We start from the raw sequence: 14,142 nt of genomic DNA, 5'->3' as shown, positions 1-14,142 counted from the left end.
AACTGCTTAGAATTGAAAGACGTCTGAAAGGAAAGGTTGACTTCTGTAAAAAATGAGGACAGTGTTTTCTTGGAAAATAATTTTAAACCCTAAGGAAATTGTATATAACTATAAAATACAGTTCGTGTTCATCTACTTAAGTACTAGTGAATTAATTACTTGCTTCTTTGTTCACCGTGATACTTACTTAAGTGTTTTCACCCCATTACCTCATCAAAATAATTGAGGACACACACACACACACACACCCCCCCCCGAACTTTTTACCTCGTTTGTGTGTGTGTGACTCTCCATGGGGCAAAGATAAAACCGCAGGCAAGCAGAGCAGGCCAGGACAATGACAGGGTTGGACTGAGGACAGGAAGTTTATTCCCTATAGGGCTGAGCCTCCTCTAATCTCTCAGACCAAATGAGCAGATAAGCATGAATATTTGTGGGGGTAAGAAAGTCAACCAGGGATGATTCATCCCGATGAGCAATTACCTCCCGACAATAAGGAGCACTGTGGGTTTTAAACAGGGGTGCTGTTTGGGAGCCTTCATCATTAGAGACTCTGTGGGATGCACACAGGGCTTGTAGCCCTTGGCCTTGAGGACCTCTGAGCCCCTGGAGGTGGGTGGCATGAGCTGCTTGCTCCTGAGTACAGGAGCAAAGATTATTCTAACCATGTTGGCTAGCAGGTAACAGCTGTCTGACAGTAGTGATTTTGTGTTACCTTAGAATCACAAAACCAAAGCATTTTCAATGGGGGCTTTTGGTTTGGACTTCCGGTGAAGCATATATCTGTATCTGTAACCCCTCCTCCTACTCCAACTCCCCTCACCCCAAACCAGGAAAGAATGAAAAAGGCATAAACGTACAGAGACAATAGGAAATGACAGGGAAAAGAAACGTCAACCAAATGTTGAAAGCTGAAGAGAGGATGGATGAGTAGCGACTGAGCTGACTAGACAAACCTAAAAAGGCCTGTCTGTGTGTGTTGGCTGGGAGAGGAGGTGAAAATAAGATGGGCTGGTGTGAGCCACAAAAACCTAGGGGGCCCAGGAATTCAAGTGTAAAATGTACTTTTGAAGGTTAGTTATAAATCTTCCTAAGGAACAGTTAGGCTCCAGGGCCTCTCCTCCAAACCAGCAGGATATAGGAGCTTTGCTTTCTGGAGGGGTAAACCAGAAAGGGTCTGGACCTGGAGTATCTGGCACAGCTGCGGCTGGGCGTAAGACTCTGTATTGAAAGAAGGGGAGATAAGTAAAAGCCTAAAAGCTGCATAGTGAGGACCCACATTGCCACCACCAATGGGCATTCCATGGCTCAGCTCCTAGGATGTTGACAGCTACGTTGATATCCCCATGACGAGAGATTAGAGGATTCTTCTTTGGAGAACTTACCAATCCAAAGTAAAGACCTACAGATAATGCTATATGGTGGGGGAGGGGTCCTCCAGTGAAATGATTCCCTGACTGAACCAGACAGTGGAACTCACCAGGAAACTGTCACCTCATACAGAGCTGTCAGTTCACTCTGTAGTTCCTCAGTCTTAAATTGAATTGGTAGCCAGTGATCATTCAACATTCACAGAAAACCTCTAGTGAAAGAAAAAGATCAAAATGAACAAAACAAAGGGAATTTAGGGAAAATAGAGACAACACAGGCAGCAGAAGAAAACTACAAAAAAATATATAAAAACCTATAATATCCTCAGAAAGAACAAAGAAATAGTGCATCCATAAAATAAGTACCAAAAAAAAAAAAAAAAAGAAGAATAATGAAGGACCTCTTAGTTATTAAAAATATGATTGCAAAAGTGAAATTTTTCTCCTGGAGGATTAAAATATAAAATTAAAGAATTGTTCCAGAAGACAGAGCAAAAAGACAGAAAGATGGAAAATAAAGGAAGGATAAAAAGTTAGAGGATACATTTTGGAGACTCAACATCTGACTAATACAAGTTCCAGAAATAGAGAACAAAGGAAAGAGAAAGGAGGAAGTTATCAAAGAAAATTTCCCAGAGTTAGAGGACATGAGTAAAGGGAAGATCCCAGAAGCTTCTAAAGGAAAAATCACAGGCAAAGGATCAAGAAGTAGAGTGGGGTCTGATGTTCAATAGCAACTCTGAACCAGGAAGACAATGAAGCAAACTTGTCAAAATTCTAACGAGAGATTATTTTCAAAACTAGAAATCTATACCTATTCATGCTGTCAGTCAAGGGTAAAGGAAAATAAAGTCATGTTCAGGAATGGAACATCCCAAGAGATTTTGCTCCCCATCTCCTTTCCTAGGAAGGGTGTTCTCCTCTGAAATGAATGAGTAAGCCAGGGAGGAAAATAGGAGTTTCAGGAAATGGGCTCCAACACAGTAAAGAATAGGGAATTCCCAGAAGGGTAGCTATGAAGGAGGTATGAAAAATATCCAGTCCAAAGAGAAGCAGGAGAGCAGTGGGCTCCCAGAGGCATGTGTCCAAGGGGAAAAAAAAAAAAGGAAACTAAGAGAATACCAGATGTGTTTGAACAAGTAGAGAAAAGATTTACACTTTGGTGAAGCATTTGGTAAAGCCCATGGGAAACCAAGCAAATAAAAAATGTGAAACAATTATTAACTTCAGGAAAACCAAAAGTTGTATAGGAAAGAAACTATAATCAGAATACACTACTTGGTTTATACTTCAACAAAAATAAATGAATACATAATTTTTAAAAAAGAATACACTACTTAGATCAGTTGTGAATGTTATTTATGTACAGATAATGTAAACACTAAACATTGATTAAAACATACGCAATGGTAAAAGGTTGAAAGTTTTTCCTCTAAGATCAAGAGCAAGACAAGAGTGCCTGCTCTCATCACTCCTATTCAATGTAGTACTGGAAGTCTAGCCAGAGCAAGAAAAAGAAATAAAAGGTATCCAGAGAGGAAGAAGTAAAATTGTCTTTGTTTGTAGATGATATGATCTTATATATAGAAAAAGCCTAAAAACTCCACTGAAAACTGTTAGAACTAATCAATGGATTCAGTAAAGTTGCAGGATACAAAATCAACATACCGAAAACAGTTGCATTTCTGTAACAACAAAATATCTGAAAAATAAAACCATCCCATTCACAATAGCCTCAAGAATCAATAAAATACTTAGGAATAAATTTTTCCATTTCATAGGTTGCCTTTCATTTTGTTGTTTTTTTTTTACTGTGCAGAGCTTTTTAGTTTGATGTAGTCTCACTTATTAATTTTTGCTTTTGTGGCTGTGCTTTTGTGTCATATTCAAAAAATTATTGCCAAGGCCAATGTCAAGGAGCTTTTTCCCTATGTTGTCTTTAGTTTTATGGTTTTGGTTCCTATGGTAAAGTCTTTAAACTATTTCAAATTAATTTTTGTGAGTAGTGTAAGATAGGGGTGTAATTTCATTCTTCTGTATGTAGTTATCCAGTTTTCCCAACACCATTTATTAAAGGGACTATCCCTTTCCCTTTCTGGGCCCTTGATTCTGTTCCACTGATCTATGTGTCATTTTTATGCCAGTGCCACACTGTTTTGATTACTATAGCTTTGTAGCATACTTTGAAATTAGTGTGATGCCTCCAGGTTTGTTCTTCTTTCTCATGACTGCTTTGGCTATTTAGGATCTTTTGTAATACCACACAACTTTTAGAACTGCCTTTTCTTTTTCTGTGAAAAATGTCATTGGAATTTTGACAGGCAATGCATTGAATCTATATATGGCTTTGGATAGTATGGATATTTTGACAATATGAGTTCTTCCGATCCTTGAACACGAAATATCTTTCTATTTGTTTGTGTCTTCTTCGGTTTCTTTCATCAAAGTCTTGTAGTTTTCAAGATATAGATTGTTCAGCTCCTCTGCACAGTAAAAAACAACAAAATGAAAGGCAACCTATGAAATGGAAAAAAATATTTGCACATTATATATATCATAAGAAGTTAATATCCAAAATATATAAAGAACTCATATAATCCAGTTGGGTGGCTCAGTTGGTTAAGTGTATGACTCTTGATTTTGGCTTAGGTCATGATCCCAGGGTCATGAGATCAAGCCCAACATCGGGCTCCACACTTGTGGAGCCTGCTTAAGATTCTCTTTCTCAACCTCTCCTACTGCCCCTTCCCCCCATATCTCACTCATGCATGCTGTCTTTTTCTCTCCCTCTAAAAAAATAAATAAATAGGGGCACCTGGGTGGCTCAGTCAGTTAAGCATCTGACTTCGGCTCAGGTCATGATCTCAGGGTCCTGGGGCTGAGTCCCACATCGGGCTCCCTGCTCAGTGGGGAGTCTGCCTCTTCCTCTGGCCCTAACCCCACTCAGGCTCACTCTCTCTCTCTCTCGCTCTCTCTCCCTTTCCCTTTCTCTCTCTTTCTCAAACAAATAAATAAAATCTTTAAAAAAGAAAATAAATAAAGGGGTGCCTAGGCGGCACAGTCAGTTAAGTGTCTGACTCTTGGTTTCAGCTCAGGTCACAATCTCAGGCTGATGTGGAGTCCAGGGTCAGGCTCCTTACTCAGCATGGAGTCTGCTTGAGATTTTCTGCCTCTCCCTCTCTCCCTTTGTCCCTTCCCCCACTTGCATGAGCACACTTTCTCTCTCCCTAAAATAAATAAAATCTTTTTTTAAAAAAAGAAATGCACAGATTTAATAAATAAATACATAAATACATAAATAAAATAAAGGTCACCTCTTAAGAAAAAATCCAGTTAAAACACAGGCAGAGGAACTAAATGGATATCTTTCCAAAGAAGACATACAAATGACCAACAGGTACATGAAAAGGTATTCAACATCACTCATCATCAGGGAAGTGCAAATCAAAACCACAAGGAGATACCATCTCACACCTGTTAGAATGGATGTCATCAAAAGACAAGAGATAACAAGTTTTGGCAAGGATATGGAGAAAAGGGAACCCCTGTGCACTGTAGGTGGGAATGCAAACTGTTGCAGCCACTATGGAAAACAGTATGGAGCTTCCTCAAAAAATTAAAAATAGAACTACCCTATGACCGAGCAATCCCACTTCTAGGTATATATCCAAAGGAAATGAAAATAGGATCTCAAAGAGATATTTGCACTTCCATGTTTATTGCAACATTATTCACAATGCTAAGCTATAGAAACAACCCAAATGTTACTCAAATATCAACAGATGACTAAATAAAGAAGATGTGGTACACACACACACACACACACACACACAATGGAATTTTTGTCAGCCATGAGAAAGAGGAAAATGTAGATGGACCTTGAGGGCATTGTTGCTAAGTGAAATAAGTCAGAGAAAGATAAATACTGTATGATCTCACTTATATGCAAACTGTAAAAAAGCCAAAACAATAGAAACTTAGCAACAGTAGAGTGGTGACTACCAGGACTTGAGGACGCAGCTGGGGGAAATGGGCAGATGTTGGTTAAAGGGCACGAGCTTCAAGTTAGGATGAATGAGTTCTAGGGATCTAATGTCCAGCATGGTGATTATGGTTAATAAGACTGTATCATATACTTGACAATTGCTGAGAGAGTAGAACTTAAATGCTCTTACCACAATAAAGAAATGTAATTATATAACATCGTTAGCTACCACTGTGGTGGTCATCATTTGCAATATGTAAGTATCAGATCAACACATCGTACACCTTAAACTTACACAATTTCTTATGTCAATTATATCTCAATAAAACTGGGAAAAAACTCTAAAAAGTTCAATATAATTATATTGAGAAGAAGGAGAGAATGGGAAAATGTTTAGGTTGTATAAGACAAACAATGGACAGACATGTTTCAAATGAGAAGTCAGGGGCGCCTGGGTGAATGGCTCAGTCAGTTGAGCGTCTGACTCTTGGTTTTGGCTCAGGTCATGATCTCAGGGTCGTGAGCGGTGGCCCCACGTCGGGCTCCACGATGCTTGAGGCGCCTGCTTGGGGCTCTCTCTCTCCCTCTCATTCTGCCCTGCCCCCCACCTCTAAAAAAAAAAAAAAGTGAGAAGCCAGTAGACAATATCAGAGGCTGAAAAAAACACATGGCAGAAAGAACAGGTAATTTGGAAGTGTGGGGTGAGTTACAGAAGAAATAGCTAACATACCTCTAGGGAAAGAAAATGAGCAGTGGGGAAAGCCAACTGCTACCTTTCCTGGTTAGCCTCGTGCTATTTGACTTAAGATATTTACATATTCCTTTGGTAAAAATAAAATGCATGTCGACTAACTTAGAGCACTATTTCTTTATTAAGGAGTTCCACTTTCTTTTTTACATGGTGCTGAATTTTGAAACCTTAAGATTTTCCCTCGTCCCAAGGTTGACAATATCTCATGTTCTGGCCTGCACTCAGGCGGAGGATTCACCAGCGTGCGTTCATCTTTGTCATTCACGTAAGCATCACGAGGGCTGAAGAGCTCATGCAGAGACCATCAAGTGCCAGGATACGGCGACCTGTAAAATTTCTCTTTTACAACCATTCGCTTGAAGAGGGGTCAACAGAGAGCCATAAAGATGTGGCTGGGGATGGTGATAGGAAGGAACTAGAACCGTTCAACTTGGAGAAGGGGCGCTTGAGGCATGACTTCATCATCGCTTTCAAATATTCCAAAGATGGTTTCCAGCAGCTCTTGATTGGCTGAGAAGGCAGTGAGGGAGATGGGTGAACCGCCGAGCTTTTGGGATTTAGGCAGGAGACTGATGGATTTCGTAACCCTAATGAGAGTCGCTGAGGACAGCTACAGAATCCTGTTCTTCATAATAAAGACAATCTCCTTTTCCTGGAGGATTGGAAGGATGGACCGTACTGTGATGTTGCTGGAAGAAACCTCAGGAAAGGATAGTCTCTTCAGGGACCACACAGCGCCCCTTTGCTGGGGACCGGATTTACACTGGACACCATCCCTCCCGTTCAGGTTGGTCCTTGTCCAGGAGCCTCGGCACACGGTTACTTCTAATACTGTTGAAGAGTCCTCAGCACTGGGCCAGATCTCACTGGAGTGACCCTTGCCTCTAGGACCCTAAAGTTGCTTGCTCTGCCTGATGCCGTGTTGTCCGCAGGACGAGTGGTCGCCGCACAGCCCTAGTGTGCCACGACCCAAAGCCACCACAGGACTCGGATGGAGGGGACGGTTAGAGCCTCTGTTGAGCGCCTTGAGTTGCTGTGGTGTCCTGGGGCTCCGGCTCCCACAGGACAGCCGCAAGTTTAAAAGGAGGGGGAAGCTGGGCCCAGGCTGTGGGGAGCACATGCTAGGGTCACCTGCTGTCTCACACTATCCAGGTCTTCCTTATGCCGCCCCCACAGAAGCAGGGTGGAAGGTGCTGCACATGCAGTGAGCCCTAGGGACAGAGGGCAGGCCTGATGGGAGGCCCCAGCTTCCTCAGCTCCTCACTGGGGTGCCCCGCACGCCCGGCGCTGCATTGCCATCCCGCAAGCCGGTTCTCAAAGGACGATGAAATCCAGTGAGGAGGAGTATTTTAAGCTTCATCGGATATAATCAGGTCCTCTTCCCGAGGGCGGGTTCTGCTGCTCGTGAAGGAGACAGAGATGAAGGTCGTGGCCACAAACACAGCAGGGGAGGCAGGGCAGGACGATGTTACCTTTGACCACAGAGAAAGGTCTGAGAAGAGAAGGTGGAGCCCTCAAAGACCCTCCACTCATTTACCCCTTTTCTGTAGGGTGGTTTCTAGTGGGGGGCTGGGGTGGGTATTGAACGACTCCTGACTGCACGAGCTGGCCTGAGTTGGAAGGGCCTTCTTTTTAACTTTCTCTCTCGTCACGTGAGAAGCCAGCTCCTGGAACTAATGCATCTTCTTCCACCCAAGCCCGGGAGAGGCTGGAGTCACAGCCAGGATGTGTCACGGGTTAATCCCCTCCCAGCAAAACCTTCTCAGAAAGATGAGGCGCAAGCCCAGACTTCAAAACCTGGACGACCGGACTCCAGGGCCCCCTTCGCTGTGGCCTGTGAGTCACTTGTTTCCCTACCAGATGGGAAGCAGGTGCTGTCCTCTTTCCCCTGCATCCTCTCGAGCACTGTAATAAGTTCTAAGGCACATAAATCTCCTAAATGGAAAAGTAAACATTCTTCCTTCCTTTAAAAAAAAAAAGCTGAGAAAAGGGAAAAACCATGTCAGATTTTCCTGGCCGGTACTATTCTTCTAGTTTATCAGACCAACATGAATTCATATCAGCAATAGTTTCCCTGGTATTTCCTATTTTCAATAATACTGAATTGAAACACACATCACCCTTTTTGTGGGGCGACAGGATCATGGTTACTCCGCTCCCAATAGGACTTTCGGGTTCTCCTTTCCTTCCTCGATGATTTCAGTAACAGCAAAATACAGCCCTTTGCCAACTCTTGAGACCTTTCTGGCCGCATTCCTTTTTTCTCCCTCAGAACCTAGGCTCTTGTCAAAACCTTAATTCATAGTGACTTATTAGCAACCTGAGTGAGTTGTAGAATAATCCATTATGAAGTAAGCAAGCCTCACTTGGAATCAGTGAGGTGGCTTCTTGGAAAGGGCCTCATTTTCTAGAACTGGCACCAACGGGAATTGAGTCGGTCAGGGGAGGGGTGACACCAGCCCTGCCTCTCTTTTATCTTGCAGGTTTGGGGTAGGGTGAAGGCCATGCCCATTCTGTTCTTTTTTACTTTTTGTTTCCCCCCTGCTGGTGAAACTGGCTTTTCCGTTCTTGGTTGCTGTGTCATGACACGTTCCACAAATGATTCACACTGAAGTGACCTTTAAACAGCAGAGTAGAAATCAGCTGGATTTTAGGAGACTTGAGCTGTGTAGAAGCTGGAACTTTCTGTCCCTTTAATCAAGCTGAAGCTCACTGGTGTCCCTGTGGCTGCCCTTCCTGGTCACCTGATTTGGTGGTGATTTTAATCACCAAGCTAATGCTGGCAATATTTACATATGTAATGTAGACCTTGGAAATGATTATATAATTAAACTTCTGAAAGTAAAAATGAGATTAAGAGAAAACTTACAGGATTGGGGGAGGGGGGAGGCATGGTAAAGAGGGAAGCTTGTTTATTTTCATTCCTCAGTGTTTTTTTTAATTTTCCGTTCTGTTTGTTTGTAGCATTGAATGCCATGAAAGGAGTTAGTCCAAGAAATAATTTAACCTTAGCTACCAATGAGTATAAAAGCTTTGCCAAATTGCATTGCTGCTTTATAAATGTTAGCACCGTTGATGATTTGAACCGGAGAGAAGTTTTAAATGGTGTTTTTTAAATGCTATCTTTTTCCCCCCTATTCCCAGAAATAAAAATGACCCTCCTGATCGCCCAATCCTTTGGTCTCTCTCCATTCTTTTCTGCTACCATCAAGGAACAGCCATAAAAGGGTCATTTTTAATCACTGTGATGAGGATTCCGAGAACCATTCTCATGTACATTTCCAACGCTCTAAAAGGGAAGGTAAGGCAGCTCCTTAGTGCACATGGCAGAGGGTGTTGAAGGGGCAGAAAAGATAATGACTGGACAGCTGCCACAGGTCCCAGGACAGGAGTGTGGACCCGTGACACTGGCCATTCCCAAGCCTCAGTGTTCTTCAGATCCCACCCCCCACCCCCACCCCAGCAACCTTTTTGTCCCTAGCCTGTTTTGTTTATGGTTTTGTTTGTTGGGTTTTTTGTTGTTGTTTTGTTGTTTGGGGTTTTGGGGTTTGTTTTTTTGACCACAAGGTGGTGGAGGTGGGGTGGGGAGGGAGTAGTTCTAAGTTAGCTGGTTTTCCTTCTCATTTAAATGCTGAACAAATGGAAGGAATTTTTCAGATAAAACCTTTAACAAGTTTTTGTAGACATTTATCCTGCTTTTTTTTTTAAGTAAGAAAATATACTACAAGATTTTTTTTTTAAGTAAGAAAATATGCTACAAGATAGGAATAATATTTGTTTCTGTTTTAATGCTAATATATTCCTTCCTTTTCTGTTTCCTAGAGGGTGCCATGGGAAGTGACTGGTGTGTGTGGGGGGGGGAGTTTTAATAAGTGAGTGTGAGAGAGAATGTGTGTGTGTGTGTGTGTGCACGCGTGCATGCACATGTGTGTATGTGAGAGAGGGTGTGTGTGTGTGTGTGTGTGTGTGAGAGAGAGACAGAGACAGCCAGAGAAAATGTGCTTAAGAGTGAGAAATGGATAACCTGACCTAAATCTCAGCTCAAAGACAGAAAACTGTAGGGCTTTTGTGCCTGGGGGTTTTTCTCCTCCCTGGTTTTTATTTCCATGCACATTTGGTTATGAATGCCAGTGGAAACCAGAACACCAGGAAAACAGCTGTTCTCATGGTATTTCTGGCCTGCCAAACAAGGGAAGGTTGGACTTTTCCCAACTTTTCTGTTCTCACACGATGTTAATCCCTCCCCCCATCCCCACCTCCGTGCTTGTGACTTGATCAGAGTTTCACAAGTTTACCTGTTTCCAACCTTGTGTCCTTAGTAAATTGGGGAAATTCTACACATGGATTTATTCCTATATTTTAAATTGTTTGATATTTTTTAAGTCTGTAATCAAGACTTAAGATTAGTATATGAATTCGGAATAATGGATTGAATTTCACATAAAATTATCTAGCTTCCTTATCATGAAATACATGCTGAGCGGTTCCCCTGAGCATAGAGTATTTTCTTCTATTTCTATAGAAAGATTGCATTGTAGATACTAATTACGTGTCCACGTTAAAAAAGAATCAAGTTTGACTTTTTTGGAAATAAATCCTATGGTGAGATTTTCAGGGCTAAATTTCAAGCGATAAAAATATACGTGCATTTCGGTGACTTGAAGAGGCATCCCAATTCCAAGCCAAATCTAGTTCCTCTGGCTCCTGCATTTTGCAATTGATCCTTCAATTTCAAGAAGGATTTTTTTGAAGATCAGAACAGATTTCTATTTTACATATATTCATTATATGCATTAGCAATAGATAATCACAAATTAATGAGCAGTAGGGGACCTTGCCATCCTTCCGAGAGCTAGGCACCTTGAACTCTGGGCCAGCAGCCTTCCATAAATCTAAAAGAGAAGTCAGTGGGTTGGTCTCTCTGGCAGAAGTCTAAAAGGTTATTTATCACTCCTGAGATCCCAGAAGGATCAAGGGGCCAGACTCCCCTTTAATGATCTCACTACTGGAGAAATGTGTCCTTTCTTCAGTTAAAAAGACACGGTTTTCCCCATACTGTGTCTACAACTTAAACACTTCACACTGCCACCGTGTGATCTTTCCTTATGTGAAATGGCTCATTCACAACCATAGCCAGGCTGAAAAGTATCCAGATAAAGTTTCATCCAATTGAGTTAACAGTGGGACAAGAAAATGTCCATATAAGGCTGAGTTACTTCTGGGGTCCTCAGAGAGGACTATTTCAGGATTGTTTACAGGGATTTTTTTTTTTTAACCTCTGGGCAGTCCGTAGGACACATCCAATCACCCCTCCTCCAAGAGTTTTATTAAATTATTCATTCTTGAGCTATGCCTAGGTCCAAATTATATTTCAAAGGACTGATTTGTCCCTTGAAATTTAGCCCTGAAAATCTCAGTATGGGATTTTTTTTTTTTTTGCAAAAAAAGTTAAACTTGATTCTTCTTTTTATATGGGCACATAATTAGTACCTACAATGCATTATTTGTTTCACTGTGATTTGGGATGTGGATTTTTCAAGAATACAAACTGGTTTGAAAAAACAAATTTTATCATTGACGACACTTAGGGGAAGATGGAAAGAGATTTTTTTTTTTTAACTAGAACCAGAAAGCCTAGTTTACCTTTGCTAGTAAATATGGACTATAACCCATTTCCCTTTTGGCTGAGGGCAACAGCAATCATCACAAGGTAAGCCCACAGGAGAGAAACTTCACTCCTCAGGGAGTTATTACCATAATAATGGTAATAATTCGTAGTAGTAGCAGCACCTGCAGAATAGAAGGACATCTCCCACGCGTGCTTCCCCAGGTGCATGAATCTCCAAGTTAGGAATGTACTATGTGTCTACCTGCTTCCTTCTTTCCTGTGTTTCTGACTCTGTTCCTTTGGTTCTGACCCCGATCCCGGCAGCATGGCGCATGGTCCAGGTGCATGTTCAGATGCTGCTTCTGCTGTTTCTGGTGTCTTGACAAATGGCTGCGCCAGTTCAACCAGGTACGTCTCCTACCGCGTGCCCCAGGGACACACAGAGGGGGCCCTCCAGTGGGCTCCATCTCTTAGGTCAGGGGTCAGCAAATTTTTCTGTGCAAGGCCAGACTGTATGAATATTTTAGGCATTGGGGCCATTCAGTCTCAGCTCTGCCATCCTAGTAGGAAGGCAGCCACAGACAAAATGCAAATGAAGGGGCATGACTGCATTCCAAAAACCTTTATTTATGGACACCGAAATGGGAATTTCATGTAATGTTCACCTGTCAAGAAATGTTCTTCTTCTTTTGATTTTTTTTTTCCAACAGCTTAAAAATGTGAAAGTTATTCTTAGCTTTGATCAGAGGAAAGCAGGCTGTCTGATGGATCTGGCTTCTGGGCTGTAGATTATATAGGTCATCAAAGCCATTCGTCCAATTCTGAAAGAAATGTGTTTCCCTTCTCAGAAGTAAAAAGGGGAGGAGTCTAGAAATTCCAGCATAATGAGTATGTGTCAACTGAGAGCTAATTGTCAATGTCTTCTTCAAGAACTATAATTTTCCTGAAATACAAAAAGAATTGCCTCTCTGATTTTTATATATTTCACCAGCTCTTCCCTTTCAAGCTATAAATATTCCTTTAAAAATCAGAAAAAAAATTATATACTGCAATTGTTTGAATTTCAGATTTTTTTCTCGCGTCTTTCAAATTGATGGACATTTAAATATATGTTACATTTTTCTGTAGATAATTTAGGAAATTAATAGCCCTTAGTCAAACTTACACAAAGCAGTATTTTTCTTTTTTTTTTTTTTAAGATTTTATTTATTTATTTGACAGAAAGAGACACAGCGAGAGACGGAACACAAGCAGGGGGAGTGGGAGAGGGAGAAGCAGGCTTCCTGCGGAGCCAGGATCATGACCCAGCCGAAGGCAGACGCTTAACCATCTGAGCCACCCAGGCGCCCAGCAAAGTATTTCTTATTATTGCCCCTCTTCCTAATAAATATACAAGCAAAAGTAAAGGGACTAATTAGGCCATCCATGTTTAACATCTTATTATAAGTGGTATTAAGAATACCTTTCATTGTTCAGGGGAAAATGTAGTCTTAGAGTGTAAAGCTCTACTTTTGAGGCTCTTAAGAATCTTGGAGTTCATTTTAGAGTGTATTTAGTTTTCATTCGGTTTGCTTTAAGCCATCGTGTATAAAGCACAGTAAAATACCATAGTACCTAGGGTGCCTGGGAGGCTCAGGTGGTTAAGCGTCTGCCTTCGGCTCAGGTCATGATCCCAGGGTCCTGGGATCGAGCCCCGCATCGGGCTCCCTGCTCAGTGGGGAGCCTGCTTCTCCCTCTCTGCTGCTCCCCCTGCTTGTGCTCTCTTGCTCTCTCTCTCTCAAATAAATAAATAAAATTTTTAAAAAATACTATAGCATCTTTCAGAGTGGTGAGTCGTATAGCAAGTGAAGCCAGACCTTATGAATGTCTTGTCACGGATGTGATATCCAGCTTCTCTCTTCCTAGCACTGTGTGCACATATCCAGACACCAACTTATTCTGCAAAGATTTTGAGATGCATTACAAAAATATACTATGATAAAATATATATATCCATGAAAATCAAGGCCAAGAAACATAGATAAACTAAAAAGACAAAAGCAATGGGACCGTCTTTATGCAGGTGTGTTGGGCACACGGTCCCAGGGCCCTAAAGTTGGTTTGCCATCCCCGCTTGCTGTCTCTGTCGCTCCTTCACTCATGGAAGCGTGGGGGCTCCCTGTGGATGCTGCGGGAACCACCCTGTCAGGAGAGGAGAGCAGGGGTGAGGAGGCAGAAGTGTGGGCTCTGGCCCCGTGCCTCCACCACCTCACCCTGCCTTCGACACAGAGCAGCGCCACTCCAATCGGAGTTGGGAGTGGGATTCCACCACAGGTTTCATTTGAAGACAGGGCTGGGCTGCCAAACCATATTTGTTAGCCACTGTCCATGTTTATGCTTCTTTCCTCTGCCTTGTTATCCTAAGGGACATGTTTTCTGCACTCTGAAA

At 42.0% G+C, this 14,142-nt stretch overlaps 1 protein-coding gene across 2 annotated transcripts in view; it reads left to right on the top strand.

Moving 5' to 3' along the window:
* The window catches only part of SLC44A3 (solute carrier family 44 member 3), a 98,744-nt gene that overhangs the window by 49,673 nt on the left and 34,929 nt on the right, over positions 1-14,142 (top strand). For both annotated transcript variants that reach the window (XM_036122686.2, XM_036122685.2), the window contains exons 11-12: positions 9,251-9,407; positions 12,039-12,122. In XM_036122686.2, coding sequence (XP_035978579.1) covers positions 9,251-9,407; positions 12,039-12,122 — 241 coding nt within the window. The remainder of the gene's footprint in view (positions 1-9,250; positions 9,408-12,038; positions 12,123-14,142) is intronic.

This window comes from Halichoerus grypus, chromosome 5, assembly GCF_964656455.1.
Source record: "Halichoerus grypus chromosome 5, mHalGry1.hap1.1, whole genome shotgun sequence".
In the NCBI taxonomy this organism is placed as follows: domain Eukaryota; kingdom Metazoa; phylum Chordata; class Mammalia; order Carnivora; family Phocidae; genus Halichoerus; species Halichoerus grypus.
This window is presented reverse-complemented; position numbering and strand designations above follow the sequence as displayed.